The following is a 14,458-nucleotide window of genomic DNA, read 5'->3' as shown; positions in this document are numbered from 1 at the left end:
ACTTATTTCGCTTAGCATCATTGCAAATGGCAAGATTTCATTTTTTGATGGCTGCATAATATTCCATTGTATGTATATACCACATCTTCTTTATCCATTCATCTGTTGGTGGACATCTAGGCTCTCTCCATAGTTTAGCTCTTGTGGACATTGCTGCTATAAACACTGGGGTGAAGGTGCCCCTTTGGGTCACTACATTTGTATCTTTGAGGTAAAAAGCCAGTAGTGCAATTGCTGGGTCCTAGGGTAGGGAGCAATTGCTTCTTGTGGCTCTTGATCTTCTAGGCTCTTTACAAATGAAAGTGGTACAGAGATTTATTTTCTTTTCCTTTTTCCTCCCTCCCTTCCTTACCCCCTTCTTCCCTCCCCCCTTCTTCCCTCCCCCCTTCTTCCCTCCCTTCCTTCTTTCCTCCCTCTCTCACTCTTCCCTCCCTTCCTCCCTCTTCTGCTTCATTTTTAAAATACATTTAATTACAAAAGTCATCCTTGCTTGCTGTAAAGGATTTAAACAGTAAATAAATACATAGCATAAAGGGGCGCCTGGGTGGCTCAATCGACTGAGCATCTGCCTTCGGCTCAGGTTGTGATCCTAGAGTCCTGGGATCGAGTCCTGCATCGGACTCCCTGCTCAGTGTGGAGCCTGCTTCTCCCTCTGCCTGCTGCTCCCCCTGCTTGTGCTCTCTCTCTCTGACAAATAAATTAAAAAAAAGAAATATATAGCATAAAATATGTAACATAAACTTGCAAATACTTGCCCCATCCCAACAATCCCACAACCTAAAAGCACCTACGCCCACACACAATTCAATTTTTTTGTGAGCTCATACATATATATAAACATATATATGTATGCTTCTGAAACTCAGAAAATGTGATTTTGCAATAGAAAATTGGAAACACCCTAAAAATCCAATGATGGGGAAATGGTTAATTAAATATTCTCATATAATAGTATTTATACATTCATTTATGAAACTATATTAAATGAAGTGCTTATAATGTGCGAAGTGGAAAATGCAGGATATCAAATTATATAAAGTATAAAATTAGTTCAACAATGCCAAAAAAATGAAAAAGAAATATGTCTAATATGTTAGATTGTCCCTTGGGGGTAGGAATATGAGTGCTTTTTTAAGCTTCTCTTTACTTTTCTTTTTTCAGCTTCTCTTTACTTTCTCTTTTACTTTTATATGCTGTTGTATATCTATATAGTTTTAAAATGGTTAATTGTTTTCATCCATTAATTTATAATCAGGAAAATGGGGAAAATAACTCAAAACCTTTAAGCAAAAAATTTAAGGCTCATTTTATTCATTTACTCAGGAAACATTTTTGGGGGGTCCTATTATCTACTGGGCACTTGGGTTGTCTGTTGGCTTCACTCATAGAGAACCAACTGGAATGTCATCTGAAACTGGCAATTGCCTATGGTTTCACTGTGTAGATGAATAGAAAAGGTATGTGTTGGTGGTCTGGAGGTGACTTTTTTTTTAAGGCATCCTTGGATCATAATAATAACAGCCTTTGTTTATTGAACTAGGCACATTACACACGCTGGCTAATGCAGGTCACACTAAAACCCGTGAGGTGGTATTACCATCTGTATTTTATATATAAGGAAACGGAGGATCAGATGTCCCCAAACCCAGAAGGGCTGCATTTTCAGGGAGGGCACCGCTAGAGGGCGCATCTTGAATAACCAGCGACAGGCAGTTTATAGGCTGTGATCTTCAGTAAGGAAGTTAGGCAGAGGCCTCCTCTGGAGATTCCAAGAAAGAGCAGGGGAAATTGTGCGGTCCTATAATGAGAAATGGTCACTTAACAAAATTTGGTTATTCATGCCAATAACTGGTTACATATTGGCTTTACATGTCTTAGAAATTTTAATTTTCTGTAGTAAATTTCTCCCGAGTAGGACTTTCTAAATTTTTTTTTAAGATTTTATTTATTTATTTGACAGAGAGAGACACAGCAAAGGAGGGAACACAGCGGGAGCGGGAGAGGGAGAGGCAGGCTTCCTGCTGAGCAGGGAGCCTGATGCGGGGCTCGATCCGAGGGCCCTGAGATCATGACCTGAACCGAAGGCAGATGCTTGACAACTGAGCCACCCAGGCCCCCCCCCCAGTTAGGGCTTTCTAAATGTGAAGGTTTTTTTCTTGATTAAGATAGAGCCCTTAACATCTCTGTTTTATTCACGTTTAGTCATTCTTAGTTTAGTCATGTTTGTGAAAGAGTCATCACCAATCAGAGAATATATGGGAAAAAAGAAAATGGTGGTTCTATTCCATGGTAAGATTATGTCTACTTTTCTCTTTTTTTGCAAGGTAAACTTTTAGTTTTTAGTATTTAGTGTTTTTATAGTTTAAGAAAGGGAAAATAATATCAGAGAATGTGCCCTGGGTTTCTTCAGTCTTACCAGACTGTGGGTACAAATGGAGTTACATTCAAAGATATTATCTGCCTGGTGGCTCTCCCTGTATCCATGTCTTGGACGTATTGCTTTTTTTATTTTTAAACTTTTTTTTAAGATTTTATTTATTTGAGAGAGAGAGAGAGAGAATGAGAGATAGACAGCACGAGAGGGAAGAAGGTCAGAGGGAGAAGCAGACTCCCCGCTGAGCAGGGAGCCCGACGTGGGACTCGATCGCGGGACTCCAGGATCATGACCTGAGCCGAAGGCAGTCGCTTAACCAACTGAGCCACCCAGGCGCCCTTATTTTTAAACTTTTTAAAAATTAAAATATAATTCACATACCATAAAATGCACCCTTTTAAAGTTTATGTTTCAGTGGTTTTTAGTATATTCACAAAATGGACAAACATTACTACCATCTAATTCCAGAACATTTTTATCATCTCAAATGGCAACCCCAGGGGCACCTGCGTGGCTCAGTCGGTTAAGCGGCTCAGGTTATGATCCCAGGGTCTTGGGACTGAGCCCTGCATCGGGCTCCTTGCTCAGCAGGGAGCCTGCTTCCTTACCCCCCCCCCACTCCCCCGCTTGTGCTCTTTGTTAAATAATCTTTAAAAAAAAAACAAACCTTAAAAACTCAAAAAGCAACCCCATACCTATTAGTAATTCCTCATTCCTCCTTCCTCTCCAGCTCCTGTCAACCACTCATCTGCTTTCTATCTATAGATTTCCATACTCTGGGCATGTCACATAAATGAAAACATACAGTATGTGGCCTGCCTTTTTGTGTCTGGGTTTTTTTTTTTTTTTTTTTTGCTTAGCATAATGTTTTCAAGATTTGATAGCATGTATCAGTACTTCATTTTTTTATGGCCAAATAATACTCCGTGGTATGGATAGACCCATTGTATTTCGATCCACTGACCTCTAGGTTATGGGCCCAACTCACTCCCACTGTGCCACTCTTCACACATACCACATTTTATTTATCCTTTTGTCAGCTGATGGACATTTGGGTTATTTCCACTTTTTTGGCTATTATGAATAATGCTGCTATGAACATATGTGTACAAGTTTCTGTGTAGACATACGTTTTCATTTCTCTTGGGTATATACCTAGCAGTGGAATTGCTGGGTCATATGATAACCATGTAATTCACATTTTCAGGAACTGCCAAATTGTTTTCCAAAGCAGCTGCACCATTTTACATTCCCACCAGCCATGTGTAAGACTTCTAATTTCTCTACATCCTTGCCAACACTGTTAATACCTGTTTAAATTTTTTTTCTTCTGCATTGTGATTAAAAAATACAGAACATAAAATTAATCTTTTCATCTTAATCATTTCTGAGTTTAGTCGTGTTAAGTATAGTTCACATCGTTGTGAAACAGACCTCCAGAACTTTCTCATCTTGCAAAACTGAAACTCTATACCCGTTAAATAACAACTCCCATTTCCCCCCACCCCCTAGCCCCTAGCAAGCACCATCCTACTGTTTCTACGAATTTGACTACTTTAGATGCCACTCATATAAGTGGAATCACACAATATTCATCTTTTAGTGGTTGGCTTATTTCACCTAGCATAATACAAGGTTCATCCAGGTTGCAGCATGAGACAGGATTTCTCTTGTTTTATAAAGGCTGAATAATATTCCTTTGTGTGTATGTTTCACATTTTCTGTATATATCACAGGCATGTCTGTCTTCTGTATTTAGCCATTCTGGTGGGCATTATGTTATATGTGATTATGGTTTTGACTTGTAATTCCCAAATGATTAATAACTTTGAGTGTCTTTCATGTGCTTACTGGACAATTTTATATCTTTTTTTGAGAAATGTCTATTTGGGTCCTTTACTCATTTTTTCCCTTTTCAATAGACTTCGTTTTTTAGAGCAGTTTTAGATTCCCAAAATTGAACAGAAGTGCAGAGATTTCCCATATACACTCTTGGCCCCATACACACAGGCTCCCTGACTATCAAAGTCTGGATTATAGAGTGGCACACCTGTTTAGACTGACACATTATCATCACCCAAAGTCCATAGTTTACATTAGGGTTCACTGTTGGTGTTGCACATTCTGTGGGTTTTGCCAAAGTATAAGGACATTTATCTACCATTATAAGATCATGGAGTAGATCCTATAATCCTAAAAATCTTCTGTGTTCTGCCTATTGTATCCATCTCTTCCCTTTAACCTTTGGGAACCACTGGTCTTTGTACTGTCTCCACAGTTTTGCCTTTTCCAGAATGTCATGTAGTTGGAATCATACAGTATGTAACCTTCCCAGAGTGGCTTCTTTCACTTAGTAATGGGCTTTCAGTTTTCCTCATGTATTTTCATAGCTTACCACTGATTTCCTTTTAGCACTGAATAATATTACGTTGTCTGGATGTACTACAGTTTATTTATCCGTTCTTCTACTGAAAGACATCTTGGCTACTTCCAAGTCTTGATAATTCTGAATAATGCTGCTATAAACATCTGGGTACAGGTTTTTGTGTGCCTTACTTTAAAATTGGGTTATTTACCTTTTTATTGTTGAGTTGCAAGAGTTCTGTGTATACTGTGGCACAAGTCCTTATAGTTTTAGGCCTCACATTTAGGTCTTTGATTCATTTTGAGTTCATTTTCACATATAGAATGAGGTAGGGGGTCCAGCTTCATTCCTTTGCCAGTGGATATCCAGTTGTCACAGCACCCTTTATTGAAAAACCTATTCTTTCTCTGCGACTGTCTTGATACCCTTGCCTAAATCAATTGACAGTCAATGGATAGGTTTATTTCTAGACTCTGAATTTTCTTCTATCGATCCATATATTTATCCTAATGCAAGTACCACAGTGTCATGTAGCTCACTATAGCATTACTGAAGCTTTCTAACAAATTTTGAAATCAGGAAGTATGAATCCCCCAAATTTGGTCTTTTTCATTTCTTTTTTATTTAGAGAGAGAGAGAGTGCATGCTGGGCAGAGTGTGTGGTGGGCAGAGGGAGAGAGAAAGTCCTAAGCAGGCTCCACGCCAGGCATGGAGTCCACCGTGGGGCTTGATCTCAGGACCCTGACATCGTGACCTGAGGTGAAAGCAAGAGTCAGACACTTAATTGACTGAGCCACCCAGGTGCCCCAAGTTTGGTCCTTTTCAAAGTTGTTTGACTATTCTGGGTCTCTTGAATTTCCATATGGATTTTAAATTAGTTTGTCAGTTTCTGGGAAAAAAAAGTAAGGCAGCCGGGATTTTGATAGAGATTGTTTCTGCCCCTGAGGTGGTAGGAGGGTTGTTTACTTAGAATTCATTTTTAGTTCACCCCTCCCCAGAGTCTCCCATTCAACTCCCCTCCTTTTTTTTTTTTTTAAGATTTTATTTATTTATTTGACAGAGACACAGCGAGAGAGGGAACACAAGCAGGGGGAGTGGGAGAGGGGGGAGCAGGCTCCCCGCTGAGCAGGGAGCCCGATGCGGGGCTCGATCCCAGGACCCTGAGATCATGACCTGAGCCGAAGGCAGACGCTTAACGACTGAGCCACCCAGGTGCCCTCAACTCCCCTCCTTGAGTGGCTTTGCTCCCTGTCCTACTGCCCTGCAAGGCCATGAAAAAGAAAACCCATTACTAGCTTTCACAAGAGGCCAACAAAAGCTGATGTGATTTCAGTGTTTCTGCCTCCACATGTTTTTGAGGCTTCCCAGTATTCTTCACTTTCCTCTTCGGTGCAATTTAGAGGGTTTTTAGTTTTGTTTTTGTTTGAATTGTAGCCATCACCAGGAGTTGTTTTCAGGCTGTTTAGTGCACCGTGCTACCAGAAACAAACATTTGGCTCCTATCATCGGTCATAATCTGTAGCTCACTGGCTGTCATTCCCTTTATTCGGGTATGAGCCCAATCCCTTGCAGCACCCAGTCTTTCCAGACATCCCTCCAGGTGGAAGAGCGGGTTCCACCTGTACTCATAGACAGGCTTCTCAGCTGCAGGAAGGCTTTTCTCTCTCTGCCTTCCGTCTGCCCCCGCTGGGTTTTGCCATCTGCTGGTGGAATCACCCCCTCTTGAAGTCCCTGCTCGGTCGGGGTTGCACAGCTGTTCTCGGAAAGGGATCCAGTTCGGGGTCACTGGCTGCAGTTGGTTATCCTCTTTTTAGTCCTCACTTGGAACCTTCCATCTTTCCTTGACTTTCTTGACTTTGACACTTACAGGTCAGTTATTTTCAGAATGTCTTCAGTTTGGGTTTGTCTGATGCTTCCTTGTGATTACATTCAGATCATGCATCTCTAGCAAAGAATTGATGTTGTGTTTGGCTCAGCATGGCCTATCAGGCGGCCCACAGCTTTCCATGAACGTGGATCAGTTCATTAAGGTGCTTTCTGCCAAGTTTCTTCACTAACAAGTTACTGTTTTTTCTTTGTATTAGTAAGGAATACTAATTCCTATTCCTTACTAATTGTTGCACAGAGGTACCTCAAGACCATGTAAATGTTCCATTACTCCTCAAACTTCTACCCACTAGTTTTGATGTTTTGTGGTTGAATTGTTACTACGATGGTTGCCAAATGGTGGTTTTTCTAATTCGTCCTTTAGGAAAAGCTTTCTCTTCTCCCCATTTATTTATTCCTTTAGTTGGTTATATCAAGATGGACTCATGGATTTTTATTTTGTTAATGGGGACTTATACTCAGTTACTACCATTATTTATTTATTTTGATATTTAAATTGTCTCAAATCTGGCCAGTGAAATCTCTTCAAACTGGGTCTGTGCCCTTTTTTAAAAATGCATTTTTGATCATGATGAAGACAGAAAATGTAAAATTTATTATCTTAATCATTTTTAAGTGTACAGCTCAGTAGTGTTAAGAATATTCACATTATTGTGAAATAAATCTCCAGAACCTTTTCATCTTGCAAACTGAAATTCTATGCCCATTGATCAATAGCTCCCTTTTCCTTCTTCCTCCAGCCTCTGGTAACTACCATTCGACTTTCTGTTTCTATGATTTTGGTCACTCTAGATATCTTATATAAATGGAGTCCAACAATATTTATCTTTTTGTGACTGGCTTATTTTATTTAGCATAATGTCCTCAAGGTCCATCCATGTTGTAGCATATGGCAGAATTTCCTTCCTTTTTATGGCTGAATAATATTCCATTGTACGTAGATATCACTTGGTGTTTAGCCCTCCAGCCATTGATGGACATTTGGGTTGCTTCCACCTCTTGTCTCTTGTGAATGATGCTGCTGTGAACACGGGTGTGCAAATATCTTTTTGAGACCTTGCTTTCCCAGAAGTAGAATTGCTGGATCATGAGGTAATTCTATTTTTCCTTCTTCGAAGAGACCCCAGACCCTTTGCCATTGTGGTCGTACCACCTTCCATTCCTAGCAACAGTGCATGATTTCTCCATATCCTCGTCAACACTTATTTTCAGTTTTTTGTTTATTGTTTTTGTTTTTTTAATAGTAGCCATCCTGATGAGTGTGAAGTGATTCTAGATCCTTTGGAACATCTCCCACCATTCTTTGAGCGCTTCTCATCTTTAGGCACACAGTTGTTGCAGGCTCGCTTTGTACTTTCCCTGACCTAGCCCTGGAATCAGCCATTTCTCCTGGAAGAAGGAGGTTTTAGTGAGGATGGTGTTTAGAAACTAAAATCTGGGGACCTTTCAGATTAGTTTTACATGTGGCATGTTTGTTCTTCACAGGACTTACACATGATTCTAGTGAGGCTGGGGTGACACACACACCCCCTCAGCCCCCATTCCCACCTCCAAATTAAGGATTGATTTCTAGAGCAAGCCTCCCATTTCTGAGCCCAGGGTGGGTCTCCGGGGTCTCCTCCCCCAGCTCCCCAGAGCGACACTGACCCAGCTAAACCTCCCCAGTGGATTTACCTTAGGCTCAATGTGAGATTCCAACTGTAGGAAACATTGCACACTCAGGAAAAAGTATTGGAACCTGGGATTTAGCTATCTTATTTGAGAGGCAGGACTGAAAAAAATATATGCTGAAGCACAGGTTTTCAATTAGTTAGCTAGCTGGACTAACAATATACATACACTTCTAGCAATGCAGTTTCATGGAAAGACTAACTTTGAACTCATAAGTGAGTATGAGTCCCTGCATTGGTGCAGACAAGCCCTGTGACCTGGGTGAGTTTAAGCTCTACAAGCATCTGTTTCCTTGTCTGTAAAATGAATAACACTCATCTTGAAGAATCTTTCAGGGGAATGGAGACATGTCAAGAGATGAGGATGCTAACTGGTGTATGGTAGGCGGGCATACCTCTCTCGTGCCACAGTATGTCATCATTCCTGGGGCCAGAAGCTTCACTTACGCAGTCCTTTGGAACCCAACAGAACTTTGGGGTCAAGTGGTTACCTGCTTATGAGTGATTTGTAGGCTTCAAAACTGTTTCCTTTCATGAGCAGTCTATATTCACTTAAAAATTATTATCTCTTCCTTCCAGTGAACCTGCAGTATTTCAGAAATACCACCAAGTGAGTCTGCTTGCAAGATTTAATCAAGACTTGGATAAAGTGGCGACCATTTCCTTGGTGTTCTCTACCGGATCTGTTATAGGCCCCAAGTACAAGCTCAGGATTCTCCGCATGAAGTTAAGGTCACTTGCCCATCCAGAGAGGTGAGCCATTGGCAGGATTTGACAAGCCCTTGTTTTCCAAAGACCTTCTCAGTTCCTGTCCAATCTGCTTGGTCTGATGTTTTAATAGGACTTCATCCATTATAATGAAGGAGGGGAGGGGTTTTCCAAAAATAGACTTGAAAAAAGCCAGTAGCCCCAAAATTCAAGAAAATTTTACTGGTAGGCACTTAAAGATAAATGGCCCAAAAATTCAAAGAAATAACGTTACATGCTTATAGTTATATAATTCTTCCCTAATCACTCCACCCACACTGCTTGCAAGTATTTTTGTTGTGGAAAAGAGCCTCATATAATTTGGCAAACACAGAGCCTCATATAAAAAAAGGTACAGAATAACAAATATTTTATTCCATTGATACAGTATGAAAGGACTATCTCGATGTTGAATTTGATAACTGCACAGAGAATGTCCTTGTTCCTAGGAAATACACATTGAAGTATTAAGGGGTAAGCAACCTATTCTCAATCGGGTCAGAAAAAATAAGCAACTGCGTTTGTGTGTGCGTGTGTGCGTGTGCACGGGGGCACAGAGTCAAACTGGGGGAGAAAGAGCAAAGCTGTGGTGGCATGGGTGCTTTGTGACTCATGCCACTCCAACACATATTCCTAGCATCCAATCTGTCGGCAAGACAGAGGTGGACAATGCTGTGAGCAGTCAGTGATTTATGCTTATGAATGCCTTTCTCCTGAAGGTTTAGGGTACCCTAAAACATTTAATAATACACGTTTCTTCTAAGAGGACAGTCATGACATCTTAAAACCATGGAACTTTTTAATACTGTTTTTCCTCTGATCATCAAAGGAATACATGTTGATTTTATAAAACCTGGAAACGTCAAAGGTGTTAAGAAGCAGAATGATATCACCCATCATATCATTATTCGGAGGCAACAATTGTTAATAGTCTGGGTTATTTCTTTCTAATCTCCTTTCTATTATTGCTTTAAACCTAGATGAAAATAAATAAATGAAATCTTAAAAAAAAAAACCCAAAAACAAAGCTAGACGAAGTTAGGTGGCAAATGACGTCTTATATCCTGCTTTCTTATTGTTGCTGATCTTACTCTGCTTATTTACCATAAGCATTTTCCTATCACGTTAGAAGTAATTGCTCCACGATGTTAGATCCTAAGGACAGAACATGGTTTCTTTTCCTAGAACGGGCTCTGTTTACTACTTGATTGACAAGGCTATTCCGTCTCGTGTTTGCAGGCCCCAGTTGTGTCGGTATGATCTTGTGCTGATGGAAAACATTGAGACGGTCTTCCAACCCATCCCGTGCCCCAAGCTGCTGATGTAACTGTTGTTGGGACACACGGGCACCAGTAACATCAAGAAAGCGACAACTGTAGGCTTTTTTTAAAGTGTCACCTCACCTTTTCCTCAAGGCACAAAAAAGTATGGGTGTCTTTTCCAGCAGCGTCCCATGGATGTCACATTGCAAAATGTCAAACGACCTTGGATTATGGAACGGTCCTGGGAAGGGAGCCCCTAAGTAGGGCAAGTCAGAAATAGCCAGGCTCCCAACAGCCCAGCACCTTGTCTGGCTGCCTCCTGGGGCCTCTGTGTCCCGGCCTTTCGGCTGTGCTGCCAGTCACTCGGGCAGCTCTGCTCAGCGCTGTGGCCGGTCAAGCGCCTGAAAGGGAAGGACTGGCTGGAGACCCCACTTTGGACTCGACCCCGCACTCCCTGTGCCACACTCCTCCAGGTCCTTGCACACAGAAAGGGATGGAGCCTGACCTACCTCACAGGGCTGTCGTGTGGGTTTGGGGGCCAGTCTGTGAAGGGTTCTTGGAAATCCCGGTGCCACATCCGTGAGTGGTTTGATAAATGTGAATACGCTTTTATTTATTTTGATATGGCTGACCTAATATACAATAAGAGAGCTTCTCCTCCTCAACAGCAGCCTGTCTCTTGAGCTGTTTGCTCTGGGAAGACAGGAAAGCCACACCCTGCCTTCTCTAAAGTGGGTTCGTGCGCGGAGGCAGTGAGGACACAGGGACAGCAATGGGGGTGGGGGCAGCTGCTGGGACTAGACAGTAAGTGCCCGAGGGAAGAAAGGCAGACGAAGTGGTAGGAAAGGCCTGCTCACAGTGACAGTGGATGAGGCGAGAGGTAAGAGAGAAAAAGCTTGGTTTTCACTTGAGGTGAAGAAGGGTCACTTTCCAGGCAACGCTCATTTTAAGCAGTCCTTCAGAAATGTTCATTTCTCCTTGTTACTGATGCAATCCATGCTTATTTGAAGGAAATTTATTGAAGGAAATTTATAGAGAATACATAGATGCAAAGTGAACATATGCTATCTACGATCCACCTGTTGGAGGTCATGAACGCTAACCTTCTGGAATGATGCTAAATAACTTGCGTTGCTAACATGTGAATTCAAAGCATACACCGGTGTGCTCCAGTTTGAAAAATCCTTGGGCTGCCCCAGGAGTGGGTATGCTCCGTGCATCTGGAGTGACAACAGCTGCTCGGTCAAGAGGCCCTGGAGGGCCAAGGCCAGAGAGGCCAGAACCAGGGGAGGACCATCCCTGGGGACCTGATGCCCGGTGCAGGCACAGACCCAAAGCGGGGGGTACCACCCATCCCGCAGCTGTGGCCACTGCAGGAAGGTTCCTGAGATTCCAGAGTGTCACAGGCCCATACCCTCCTCCTCATCCAAGTGATTGTTCTTCTGCTTTCCGTGAGAACAGCCCTTTTAAAAGAAATGGAGTCTTTATTTGATAAACTATAGAACTCTATACATACATTCCTGTGTGGCACATCTTGTACAGGTTTCTATATGTATCGCGTGGAGCCTGAGCTGGGGAAGGCAGGCGGCTCAGAGATGCTCCTGCCCACTTGGCTATCTTCTCGCCCTTCCTCCCTCTTGCACATTTCTCCAGCAGTTATGCGCAGAGAGATGAGTGTGCTGATAGGCCCTGATTTCTTTTTAGAGTTTTACTGATCCTGTATTTTTTTTTAAGATTTTATTTATTTGGGAGAGAGAGACAGCGAGGGAGCAAGAGAGAGAGAGAGAGAGAGCAAGCTGGGGGAAGGAGCAGAGGCAGAGGGAGAAGCAGACTCCCCGCTGAGCAGGGAGCCCGGTGCGGGGCTCGATCCCAGGACCCCGGGATTATGACCTGAGCGAAGGCAGACGCATAACGGACTGAGCCACCCAGGCACCCCTGGTCCCATATTTTGATTAGCACAGCCATTTCTCTGCCCCTTTTCCCTCACCTGGTAGGCAGGGGCCAAAACAACAGCAAGAAAATGTCAGAATAGCATTGCTATCGTTTATGAACTCCTCACGCCAGGGGTCTGTCTGGGCTTCTCTAGTGTCTCTTAGCACGGTACCTGGCTCACTGGGGAATGGGTGGATGGATGCACAAACAGATGAATCAATGAATGATTAAAGGAGGGAAGTTTGAAGGAAGTTTGTTCACTGGATGGAGATGAATTTCAGTAAGTCTCATGTGACAGTGATCCAGAGAAGTGAAGGCAGGTGTGGCCACTCCCTTCGCAGGTTCTCCCAAGGCCCCTGAACTTCCCACTCTTGCTATCCTTGCCTCTCCTCCCTCCTCTTTGTCAGAGTCTCCGTCTGAATCCCAAAGCCAAGATGCAATTAAATTGCAGTCTACCCACTTCCCTCCTATCTTCATCAATTGTCTCCTACTGAGCTTTATTCCCCCCTTATATTTATTGGTGTGATTATTTGGTTAATGTCTGTCTTCACTAGACTGCTCTGCAAGGCAGGGGCAATGAGCCTAATGTGGCGCCTACAACATAGTCCGTGCTCAGGACATATTAAATGAACGCTCATCATGATCTTCTGAACCCTATGGAACCATGTTCAGTTGTAAGAGCTCTCCCTACTCCCAGCCATTGCCCATTTCCACAGAGGCACACACCCTTCTCTGCCTTAGCCTTCTTTCCCAGCACTTCTTTATTATTTCCATTCTCCCTGGAGACCCACTACCCATTTCCGGAAAAGAGAGAGGTTGGCTCTTTTTTCACTCCTCTTTAGAACCTTCCAGATGGTCCTGACACCATTCTTCACCAAAACCACCAGTCCTGAAGGCAAGGAGATTTTGCTCTCCTCCACTTACCCATTTTAGAGCCTTGGCTAAAACCCTCCGGGCCCCTCCAGCATTCCTGGGTGACTCCAAGCTGTGGTTCAAAGTCCCCCCTTGCTTTCCACAACTCCCTTCTGCCACTGACTTTGTATGTGCGCCATCACTGCTCTTCTTATGCTGTATTGTACTATATTTCTGTGTCTGTCCCCCCGCTGAGACTGTGAGCACTGCAGGAGCAGCTGTGGCTTATTTGTTGCCCTAGCACCTAGCACAGTGTGAGGCACAAAGCAAGTATTCGATAAATGTCTGCTGAACAGAATGGAGCGGACTCATCTTTAGGACACCTCCACTTGGATTTAGACATCAATACACTTAACTGTGTTACTTCCCAAACCCTAAATTTGGAAACTCTCATCCTTGGACCCCTGCCCCATGCTCCCAGTCCTGCAAAACCCTAGCTTAGCCAAGAAGACTTGGAACGCCAGTAACAGAAATCTACTCATACTAATGCAAATTTTACTAGAGAGAGGATTTGTGGAAACCCAAGAGCTCAACCATCAGCCTTCAGGAAGGGCAGGGATGGGGCAGCCCCGAGCCTTTAGCAAGAGTTCATGGGCCTTTGTTGACCCTGTGCTCTACCTTGAGTCTCTTGACTCAGCTTGGCTCCCTCACAGGGCAGCTGTGGACCCCTGAGATCATTGGTACCATCGTGTCCCCAGCTATTCAATCACTACGTGGCCCAATTCCAAAATCCAGGGAGAGGAAGCAGCACTTAGATCCTCCTCTTGGGGAAGGTGTCCATCCCGTTCCAATCAGTTATGGCTGGAACGGGGTAGGGAAGCTAAATCCTGTGGTCCTTGAGCTACTCCTTTCAACTGCTCTGTGCAGATCCAATCCAGCCAATAAAGGAGCTTGAGTGCTATTGACAAAGAGCCTCAGTGAGCGCCTGGCTAATCCAGTCTTACTGGAACCTCTTGCCTTTTCTCCCTCCCACTTCCCTGAGCAACTGGCACCTACCTGTTTCTCAGGCCAGCATGTGTCCCTGGTCGGGGGTTACTGCTGTCCTTTGTCAGGCTGCCTGGGCATGTGCTGTAAATGAATGGGCTCAACAGAGGCTAGTGTATATGCCAGGTGGTACACCAGCTGGTTAAGAGTTAGCTCTGCAGGTGCTGGGTCAGGGAGACAGATCAGCGTGGAGGTGGGATGGGAGTGAAGAGCCCAGTTTAAGGCTTCTTTCCCATGCAGACAGGCCGAGCAGGAGGAATCAGAATAGGAATCCTGGGGAGTGGGGTGGGTCAGGCAGCAAGCAGTGGCTTGGGTAGTGAGCCTG

General features: G+C 43.4%; 1 protein-coding gene across 5 annotated transcripts in view; it reads left to right on the top strand.

Moving 5' to 3' along the window:
- Positions 1–12,087, top strand: part of LIPH (lipase H) — a 47,504-nt gene extending 35,417 nt beyond the window's left edge. For 4 of the 5 annotated variants that reach the window (XM_027582128.2, XM_027582125.2, XM_027582127.2 and 1 more), the window contains 2 exons: positions 8,876–9,049; positions 10,283–12,087. In XM_027582128.2, coding sequence (XP_027437929.1) covers positions 8,876–9,049; positions 10,283–10,370 — 262 coding nt within the window. In that variant the 3' untranslated portion in view covers positions 10,371–12,087. The remainder of the gene's footprint in view (positions 1–8,875; positions 9,050–10,282) is intronic. The other variant, XM_027582124.2, reaches the window with a different exon arrangement.
- The last annotated feature ends 2,371 nt before the right edge of the window (positions 12,088–14,458 follow it).

The sequence above is a fragment of the Zalophus californianus genome, chromosome 1 (assembly GCF_009762305.2).
Source record: "Zalophus californianus isolate mZalCal1 chromosome 1, mZalCal1.pri.v2, whole genome shotgun sequence".
NCBI lineage: Eukaryota > Metazoa > Chordata > Mammalia > Carnivora > Otariidae > Zalophus > Zalophus californianus.
The sequence above is the reverse complement of the archived record's forward strand: the minus strand, read 5'-3'. Positions and strand labels throughout refer to the sequence as shown.